The sequence below is a fragment of the Crassostrea angulata genome, chromosome 4, assembly GCF_025612915.1.
Source record: "Crassostrea angulata isolate pt1a10 chromosome 4, ASM2561291v2, whole genome shotgun sequence".
Classification (NCBI taxonomy): Eukaryota; Metazoa; Mollusca; class Bivalvia; order Ostreida; family Ostreidae; genus Magallana; species Magallana angulata.
The window spans coordinates 21,051,860-21,062,436 of NC_069114.1; the positions used below are offsets into that span (position 1 = coordinate 21,051,860).

Genomic DNA, 10,577 nt, shown 5'->3' on the forward strand with positions numbered 1-10,577 from the left:
CGGTTGTAACGTTTACCTGTACATGTACGTGTAAATGTTTTAATGAAATTCTAGATATACTCTCCTACTAAGCTGAGAATTTTAGTCACAGTCGAAAACTGAGAAATCTGCATGTGTTTATTTTATTATTCATCATTGTTTATGAATGTATATTTTTATTTATCACAGATGAAAAAAAAATACCAGGACCATTGCATGTTTTGAAGGAAGAGCTCAATAACATATTTAAAATTTTTCATGAAAATTCATATTTGTTGATATCAGTATTCGCATTATATATTCAGGTTTAAGAAAAATAAACATTTTTTTAATATAAATAGCCAACAGGAAAACAGAAGCTACAAGTTCGATCTAACGGGTAATTTGCAATATACACGTATGTTCATTCGGGTACATACGTGTAGAAATTCGTCATTACACAAACTGATAACGTATTGCACATATTTTCCTTTCTACAACTACACGTACGCGTATACGTTAGTTTGCTAAACCTCTCTATTAAGTATTAATTAGTGTTCCTTATCTGTATCGATCTGTTCTATCACTTCACTTCGAAGAGAGTGTTATCCTCTTCACTAGCCAGAGGTGACCATCCGCTCTTCTAGAGGAGCGGATCATCACCCTTGGCTAGCGAAGATGCTTGATTTGGGGAGTAATACAATCACTGAACTTGTAACAATATTTCTATCTATTTCAATATTTACACGTATGAATAGTTCTCTCTCTCTCTCTCTCTCTCTCTCTCTCTCTCTCTCTCTCTCTCTCTCTCTCATGGTTAACGTCTTAATTGTAGTTTGTTATTTTCTCAAAGCATCAAACAACATTTAATATAACGTGAGACGAGCGTTAATTAATTTCTTCTCTAGATTTAAAGAAGTTATTAATTTATAAACTTATATTTAGTGTAATGTATTAGCAGAACGAGTCCACATTTTTTACCCGGCTGCTGCCTTTACGATGAACTCTTTTTGCGTGGGTGGGGAGTGTTTCAGATTCATGCCCGATGACAACACCGATTACCTCAGACAGCGAGCACCTGCCTACAGGAGTTCCTATCACTACTGTATCACTACTGCAAACGCTAAGCACGTGCCTGTACTGTGCTTCATTTATCACGACGACTTACTCGCGGGGATAGGCAATTAGGATCCGCACCTTTACACTCCGGGCCATTCATTCATGGCTCTTTGATCTCCCAGTCGCTGTGTTTTAATAGCGAAGACGAAAAATGTCTCTACGTGCCGTATCTCCATTGTTTTTGTTCGGATTTGTTATATTCTTTCAATGTATTGGTAAGTTTGATTATAGCGATATTAAAACTTTTGGCTGTCTTGTTTACGCTTAATAATGTAGAATATTTATAGAGTCGGCAAGTGTAAACACACACAGCTAGCTCAGAAAAGCTGCCTATTTTCGGTCGCTTTCACGCACCACTGCATTTCTCAAATATCTTTGATACCAAGTTAACTTTCACAAATACCTATAGTTCGGTAATTCAACCGCGAAGAACTTTATAGTTCATGCTACTAAATCAAACCAATGTTTCTGTATTAACACATAGTTTCAAGATGACTCATAATCTCTGCTCGTTTTTAAAGATTTACGTCTTTACGATAGAATATCCGTGTTTTTGTGTGTTTGTAGTTTCCACGGTGGAGGGAGGGGAGTGCTGTAGGGCCCACTACACCGAGTCGGAGAGTCAAGAAGCGGTGTGGTGCAGCGACTACTGTTGTTTTGACACACAACCATACTGCTGCAATGACCGTGCCAAGAGAGCGGGAGAGGGAAACAGATCCAGTTTCTGCAGACAATGGTTCTCAGCGCCAGAAAATGTGTACGTACACACACAATCGCAAATTAAGGGGCGGATTCAATTCCTTCTCTTACCTCCCACACCCTTTAAAAAGAATTCAGGCCCCAATTTTTCAACAAGACTTGTGGAAAGCACAAAATTGTCCTCAAAGGCGAAAACAATGTTGTATACATTACTAGTATGGAGGGCGAGGTCAGTTTATAAACTTTGCAGATACAACGGGGGCAGATACCACCGAAGCCCCCCCCCCCCCCATTTCCCAGATCAAATGGCAGTAAAGAAAAAAGTACAAGCACTTAATTGTTTCAAAAATAACATTTCAGGATATAGTATAGGGTGATCTTTTATTATTACAAAAACAAGTATTGTGGGAAAATAGTGGGTGAACATGTTAACAGTGAAAATCGATTCTCGCCCACCCCTCCCTATCTCAATGTTAGCAAAGTTACTCCACCGGCTGACCCTGAATGTCGACTAAGAATGTTCTAGCTGTAATATCTTTATTAAGGAATAGAAAGATATATGTAAATGGACCCTCATCGTCGCAACCCACGGCCAGTATGTCCGATCCTCTCCCATCTATATAGAAGAGAGCTGTGCAGACTCCGGACCATGACTTGAGACAATGATTGGTTCGGGGAGGAATTGCGCTTATTAATGTTAAAGAAACACCTGTCTTATTCAGAATACGTACAGAGCCTGTGGAAAACATCATTAAATCTGGAGTCGCCATTTGCTTTTTTTTTTTTTTATCTTTTAGATTTCATTCTTATTTTTTCAGCTGGGCCCCGATACTGATCGCCATCGCGATCATCTTTGTGCTGACAGGTTGCGGCCTATGCTGTTGCTGCTGCCGAGGTCCGTGCTGTGTGAAGGACGAGGACCGGAAACGGCTGATGAAGAAATACGCCATATAGAAGAAGCCCGAGTGTTCACGAGCGTCTGTGTTTTCTTAAACAATGTGTTGAACTATCTCATGTTTGTGTACATTATTTACAGATCATATGTAAAATTGTACTCATTCTGGTAACCATTGACGTTTGATGATGTGTATTTTCAATGGTGTATACAGAAATGTTCACAAAGACAGTATGCGCAATATGATAATGTTTCACGGCATAGGACACGATCGAAAATATCTTTCAATTCTCAGAACTGTATAAATTTAGGTATTTACATGTGTATTTTATTCTTCCATTTTAGATTTAAGTTTTAATAATAAGTGTTCATACACCTGTACAATTTGAATTGTGTGCATGTAAATGTACTTCATGTACCGTCACGTTGATGGTTTGAGTGAAATAAATTGAATTGAATTGGGTAGTTTTAATTTAAAGGAAATAACTGGCCATGGCGAGATGGGAAACATCATTTTAATGATGTTGTACTACAGTATTTATTATAAGTTGTTCCTATTTATTATTATAAGTTGTTCCTATTTATTATTATATTCATCATTATTTCTTTATTTATTGGTAATTGTACTTGATAATTGATGAATATCTTTATATAAAATGAAAAAAAAATTCATCTCTATTTTTTTTGTTTTTTTAAGTGGAACGCAGGGACACCAATTTTATGGTGTAAAGGTGCGGTCAGACGATACGATTTTCCAACAGATTTTCTCATCCGATTAGAAATCGTACCGTGTGGCCACCTAAGTCAAAAGTCGAAAGCGCAGTCTGAAGTCGATTGAAAATCTGAAGTGCGTCCGATTTTCAATCGACTCTCTGGCAAAAACCGTGACTTCACAATGACATTCCCCGTACAACAAAAATATATATTGAATTGGTTTTATAAATCGAAAAATGATTGTAAAATCGTTTCGTGTGACCTCCTCAACAATCGACTTCAGTCGACTTACCTGAGCAAGTCGATGGAAAATTGTATCGTGTGACCGCACCTTAACATGGACAACTATATTGCCTCTGCTGGGGTTTGAACCCATGTTAGTCCTCTGACATATTAATATAGCTGCAGCAGCATGCGTGGATAAACACCATAACCCCCAACAGACACGCGCAAAGAGCTATCTGCATTCTATCGATCGAGCAAAAGGGTTTACCCACTGGCTACAGATATTAGGATATCCATATAAAAGACTTCCACAACATGCGAATTAGCTTTTTTCAATCGGGTTCAAGGTACAGAATTCTTGCACATTGAAAGTGAAAGTAAGGAACAGCTGACTTTCACTTTTGATTTATGTAGGTGACAAACTTTGTTACTGCTGGATTTAAAACAATGGAAAGACACTGAAACGAAATGTTTCGCTTCTTTGCAAACGAAAATGTTTTCTCATTATCTATTTCATAGAGGAATAATGAGTTGTGCAATTTTAGTACCTTTGTAAACATATTTGGAGTATTTTACCACAGACTCGATTATTGAATATCCATGGGAGGATCAATTTCAAGAGCCAGCTTCTCTAAAGGAACAGTTAAATTTTGCAGCACTAAATCCCTCACTGGTAAAACAGTAATCATTACAGGTGCAAACACAGGTGTAGGCTTTCAAACAGCACTTGACCTAGCTCGAAGAAATGGAAGAATAATCTTGGCATGTAGAAATGACGAAAAGGGAGAGGTGGCTAAAAGTAAAATTATTCAGCTGACAGGGAATACAAATGTCATTTACAGACAACTTGATTTAAGTTTGATATCATCAGTTCAAGCTTTTGTCAGTGTAATTAACAGCGAAGAGAAAGCAGTAGACATTCTCATTAACAATGCAGGTGTTGTCAGTAAGTATTTCTAAACTTCATAATAACATATGGTGAAATTTAATTGTCTAAGAAAATTACCCTTGAAAGCTGTATTATAGCTTTCTACTCGAATTTAAGTTGTACATATATTTTTTAAAGTAGTAGTTAGTTGTACCATGGCCCATGGATGCTACACTTATTAAACTTATATAAACTGTGTGTACTTTTAAATCTCAGATTGGGAAGAAAATATAACAGCAGAGGGTGTGGAGAACACATTTGCAACAAATTACTATGGACCATTCCTCCTGACGACCCTACTTCTTGGTAAACAAATTCTTTTAATCTAGTATCAAACAGATCAAATTGTTTTTTGTTTTCCCATCATAAACACTTATTTCATACAGTATCCCTAATTAATACAGTTCATTAAAATGTTACTATATATTATTGAACGTGTAGTTAACTATTTCACTGTATGAAAAAATTCAGCATACTTATGTTTTTTTTAATGCATCATCATTCATCAAAGTATAATTGTAGAGCTGCTGAAGAAATCTTCCGATGGTCGCATTGTGAATGTCGGCTCCATTGCCAGTTTGGCCGGCTCCGTAGATAATGATACAGTGATGGCCAGGAGAAAATTCACCAGGACAGAGTATAATGACTCTAAGCTGGCATTGCTTCTGTTTACAAAGGAACTGGCCAGGAAAATTACAGATACTGGTATTCATTGATATTATATCTGTTTATGACAGTGAAAATTTCTGTAATACACAATGTACATGTATATAGATTTATAATAAATAATTAAACAAATGTGTAGTAATCCAAAGCTATAAAATAAAGATACTGTAACAGAATTAATTGAGAGATCACCATGTCATTGTTGAATTAACCTGAGACCCATAGGTGTAAAAACCAATGCTCTTGAACCGAAATAAAAGGCATTAACCAGCAATCATTGCTGACATTACAACATCTATACATGTTTTACTCATGTTCTGTCAATATTTTTGTCATTTCAAATAGCTATATATGTATTTTGTTGAGCATAAACCACATTAACATGTGTTGTAATAATCACTAAAAGAGTTATTATTTTCCCCCATCAACAGGTATAAAAGTCGTCTATGTCCATCCTGGCACAATCAGAAGTGACCTGTTCAGAAATTTGCCTTGGATTCTCCAATTCATCATAACGTGTATAATGAGGCCTTTGACTAAGGTACAGTTACACGTACAGAAGTACATTTACTAGCACCTATCAATAATTTTGCACACATGCATTTGACCACCAAAAAATTTCCAAAATCATTCAAGGTTAGTGCCTGCAGTCTCCATTTGTCATTTCTTCCAAATTAGATTGAATATTACAATTGATATTCTTATAAATAAAATCTAGACTATAATTATCAAAATTAAATTTGTAACAAGCGGGTTTTCAACTTACACCTTAATTCTCGGAGGTCATTGTGAGGTTTTAAATGTATGTGCATGTAGATTTATATATAATCATAACTTTAAATAGTTTGAAAATATTCAAGTTCAATGTAAAGTACAGTTGAAATTTGATATCTCAAACACTGAAATCTAGAATATAATGGATATGTCGATGTGATTTGTAAGTCCCAACCAATTATTTTTGAAGCATATTACACTCAATATCTCAAATACTTGGGTACCTCAAAGTTTTTAAACAGTCCCATCTAGTTCAAAATAACAAAGTTTGACAGCTTTAGCTTAGGGTCAGCATAGGGTCTTAATTTTTTTTGGAAGTGGAGGTAAGATGGGAGGGGATTAATCAGTTCAACATTTTTTTCCGTGGTGAGCAATATGGCCCTTGGGCCTTTTTTTACATATGGAATATCATAAAGAGAATGACATATAGAATATCACAAAGAGAATGTGGTGTTATGATTCGGTTGAAATATAAAGAATGCTTGTATTTTACAGACACCTGTAGAGGGTGCCCAGCCGGTTCTGTTTTGTGCCCTGGATGACTATGTCCAGACGGGGGGCTACTACATGGACTGTGCTCGGTATGATCATACCATGTGGGTCCCCAAGTGTGTGTATGATGAGGAGCTGGCCAAAAAACTGTGGGAATCAACTGAGAGAATTGTGGCTGCTTGTGGGGAAAGATAACAAAGAGATATTTGTCTAGTTACGTATTCAAATGGATTGTGTTTGTCCCTGATAAGGAACTGTGGACAGTGGTTCTATTATACACTGAATGAAACATTGACTTGGTTATAATAAACAAACTTTTATAGATGACTTTATGTATAGCATGACAGGTAAATCAGGATCACATCTTCACAAATCTTACTCGGTGAGGTTGTACACATGTTAATTCTAGCTGACTGCTCATATGAAGTGTAATGGTACCATACTGGTTAGTGATTAATGTTTTTTGGATGATGTTTGAGTCAATTTTATTAAATTTACCAGTACTTATAATAGTTTAGAACCACATGCATCTTTTGTACCTACACCAATATTCTGAAATCAAAAAATAAATCTTGAATCTGGTCTAATTTCAGTTTGATTGTATTGAAATACAAGAGGCCCATGGGCCACATCGCCTATCTAAACAACTGTTACATTTCATGTATCATTCTATTTCACAAATTAATCAAAATATGAAACTCTTTAAAATATTGTAAAACTTTTATATATTCAAAGAATTGACAATACATTGAACAATACCTAAAAATAAGCTAAGCCCACTTTTTGGGAAATCATATCTTTCAAGATCTAAGATGTATTAACTGATATAGCCTTAACGTATCAAAAATTACAAAATTACAAAATAGAACTATAAACAATCATTGTAAAATATCTAAACAAAGCATTGTATTTCTTGAAAAAAACATTTTTAAACACTTTCCCCATATACTTCTATGATGAAATTTAAACCCATCTTGGGGCCCCAGTATTGGCCCGAGGGTGACTGTAATAACTATTCTGAATCTATGCTACCTTAGGGTTCTTGCATAGTAATTTCACAAATTGTAGCATTGTAGTTATTGAAAAGAAGATTTTTAAACATTTTCCCTTTATGTTTCTATGTTGAACTTTGAACCCCTCTTGGGGTCCTATATATTGGCCTGGGGTGGTGGTTTTAAAATCTACACTTTTTAGGGTGCTTGCGTAGTTTCAAAAGCTGAAGCAATGTAGTTTTGTAAAAGAAGATTTTAAAACCTAGCTCCTAAATGTGTCTCTGTTCAACTTTAAACCCCTCTTTGGGCCTCAGTATTGGCCCGGGGGTAACGGTTTTTAACAATTTAGAATCTACACTATTTTAGGATGCTTGAATGATAATTTTGACAAATTGAAGCAGTGTAGTTCCCGATGAGAATATTTTAAAACATATTCTTATACACGTATGTTTTTATGGTGGACTTTTTACCCTTTATGGAGCTCCAGTATTAACCAAGGGGCCACATTTTAAAAATTCAATTTAGAATTATCTACACCCTCTTAGGAAGCTTGCACAGTATTATAATAAATTGTAGCATTATAGTTCCTGAGAAGATCTATTTTCAAAAAGTGCCTATATATCTCTATGTTAAACCTAGAACCCCTCTTGGGTCTAAGTATTGGTCTGGGGTCGTGGTTTTTATAATTTAGAATAAACACTATTTGAGGATGCTTGTATAATAATATCAATAGTATAGCATTGTAGTTCTTGTGAAGAAGAATGTTAACATTTTCCCTATTTGTTTCTATGTTCAACTTTGAACCCCTCTTGGTCCAGGGGTCACCATATTAACAATATCTAGAATCCACACTGTCTGAGAATGCTTGCATAGTATTCTTAGGCTAATAACTTGTAGCATAGTGGTTCTTGAGAAGAGTTTCCCTGTATACTTCTTTGTTAAACTTTTAACCCCTTTGGGGCCCCAGCAATTTTAACAATTTACAAACTTTACTTTACATACAAGATTTGGTGTAAATATTGGCATTTCTGGTGCAGGGGTTCTTTAGAAGAAGATTTTAAGACTTACACCCTATTACCACTGTTTAGTAATTATTTCACTTTAAAAGGGGGTTTCGCCTATTATTTTAACAATTCAGAATCACTTTTACCTATATATAACCTTGCGGACCAATAAAAAATCTTTAAATAAATTTATAATCCCAATAGCTGAGAATATTGGTCTCGACCATTGAAAGTGATTGTAATATAAGACGTACAGGTAGAATGACAACATGGCGGTGAAAACGAAATAAACATGGGATATAACAAGATCATGTAAAAACGTCGCAATATAAAGCTCAGAGAACCTAAACTGTAATTCAAACTAAAGGGTACATCAGGGGTAAATTAAAGTAAGCTATATTTACGGGAAAATCAAAATTGTCACACACACACACACACACACACACACACACACACACACACACACACACACACACAGATATATATAGATAAAAGTATTGCTAGTCCATTGGAATCCATCCAGGATATATGAAATCGTCTGTGGAATTGTGCCGAAAATGTTTGGAGAATGGACTTCCTGGAACAAATATATGTTTGTAGTATATGCTGATGCCTCCCGACATCCACCCAATCCACCAGCCGTATGTCCCCACCGACATGATCGTGTGGTTGGCCAAACTAAGGAGCGCCATATCCACAGCAGCCGAGTTTCCAGTAGAGATATAGATGTTTGGTTCTCCGTGAAAAGTCTTCCTACACCACTCAGTGTCCGTGGAACCCACGATAAACAGTACATTGTTAAACCTATTCTTGAAAAACGACATGGCGTTAAAATAAAACGTGGCGCCTGGCGAGAGTTTACCGTAGTTTACTACTTCTTTTGATAAATAGTCTTCTCGTCTGACGTGAACACTGACGACAACGCTGTCATTGTCTAGTGTAAAATCTCTCTCTTTTAAAATCTCCTGAAATTGGGAGACAGCATTTCTGTTGATTTCGTCATTAAACTGAAAAACGCTTCGAATGTCTCTCTCATGTTTAATCCAATATTTCCAAGACTGAAAATATCCGTTAAACCTATAGTTAGCCCCTTTAGACTGTGCAACCTGAAATAAATTTTCGTCATAGGAAACATCCCAACGTTCTTCGTGAATGGGAAGTTCTGAACAAGCGTCCTCCGGAAATCCAATACGAGACAATGTTGTGTGGTGGATAGCAAATATTTTGGGGAGCAAGGAATCCTCCGGAAGAATCGGATATAGTCCTTTTGATCTAGCCATTGCATACAAAAACGCGTACTCCATCATCAAGTTACCCAATCTTCCCATAAACGTGATACAAACTATTCCCGATGAATTGGAAAAACTGAACATGTTTTTTCTTGGAAGATTAAGTGGCTCCGTTTCCACTTCTATTCCATATCGGTGATGATAATTTACACTAGTATTCATTCTGGAATATCGCCTTTCTTTATTCAGAAACGAAATTCCAAATACCATTAAACCCACAAGAATGGCTGAAATAAATTAATGTTTCCTTTACTTTTTTTATTTCTAAAAACAGTTATGGATAACACACGTAATATTTCTAGAATTTTAATTCTGTTAGGAATATCTATCTTGATATTACACTTACCATAATAGGATAATCTTCTCCTGATATACATGTACATCTCTGTATACTCGATAATGTAAACAGCTATTCCCGCACTTTGTACAGTTCAGTCCTAAAAAGAAACATTACATATTAATAATATCAAATTTGTTCGAAAAACTGGAACACGTCATTAATAAATATGCATAAAGATACATCTATGTTGTTAGAACTAATTTCATCTACCACTCTTTGTTAAACCGAATTGCATTTAATCGTTTACACGATATTACATCAATAAAGAAATTTCTCCGCTATTGGTGTTTAAACATCAAAATTCAATTTTGATTAGTTTTTAAACTACATTATTCATTAAGGGTGTTGTTTACTCAGGGTTTGAGTTCTCAAATTCGGATTGTTATAAAGTTCAATGTCATGAGTAAAATTTGTTCTAAACACAAAAAGTATATGTGAAATGAATTATTATTGACATAACATTCGATATTTCTACTATATTA

The 10,577-nt window shown here is 35.5% G+C and overlaps 3 protein-coding genes across 3 annotated transcripts; 2 read left to right on the forward strand and 1 right to left on the reverse strand.

Moving 5' to 3' along the window:
- The first annotated feature begins 1,018 nt into the window (after positions 1 to 1,018).
- Positions 1,019 to 3,132, forward strand: LOC128180691 (uncharacterized). Its single transcript, XM_052848823.1, has 3 exons — positions 1,019 to 1,292; positions 1,645 to 1,834; positions 2,595 to 3,132. The coding sequence occupies exons 1-3, from the start codon at positions 1,229 to 1,231 to the stop codon at positions 2,728 to 2,730; spliced, it is 390 nt and encodes a 129-aa protein (XP_052704783.1). The 5' UTR covers positions 1,019 to 1,228; the 3' UTR covers positions 2,731 to 3,132.
- Positions 3,133 to 3,977: 845 nt separating this feature from the next.
- LOC128180693 (retinol dehydrogenase 11-like) lies at positions 3,978 to 7,052 on the forward strand. The gene is made up of 5 exons (XM_052848825.1): positions 3,978 to 4,556; positions 4,755 to 4,844; positions 5,061 to 5,243; positions 5,636 to 5,745; positions 6,474 to 7,052. The coding sequence occupies exons 1-5, from the start codon at positions 4,211 to 4,213 to the stop codon at positions 6,663 to 6,665; spliced, it is 921 nt and encodes a 306-aa protein (XP_052704785.1). The 5' UTR covers positions 3,978 to 4,210; the 3' UTR covers positions 6,666 to 7,052.
- A 125-nt stretch (positions 7,053 to 7,177) lies between these two features.
- LOC128180692 (galactoside alpha-(1,2)-fucosyltransferase 2-like) lies at positions 7,178 to 10,314 on the reverse strand. Its single transcript, XM_052848824.1, has 2 exons — positions 10,102 to 10,314; positions 7,178 to 9,982 (listed from the first exon to the last, which is right to left on the reverse strand). Exons 1-2 carry the CDS (start codon positions 10,136 to 10,138, stop codon positions 8,967 to 8,969), a joined length of 1,053 nt encoding a protein of 350 aa, XP_052704784.1. The 5' UTR covers positions 10,139 to 10,314; the 3' UTR covers positions 7,178 to 8,966.
- Between the last annotated feature and the right edge of the window lie 263 nt (positions 10,315 to 10,577).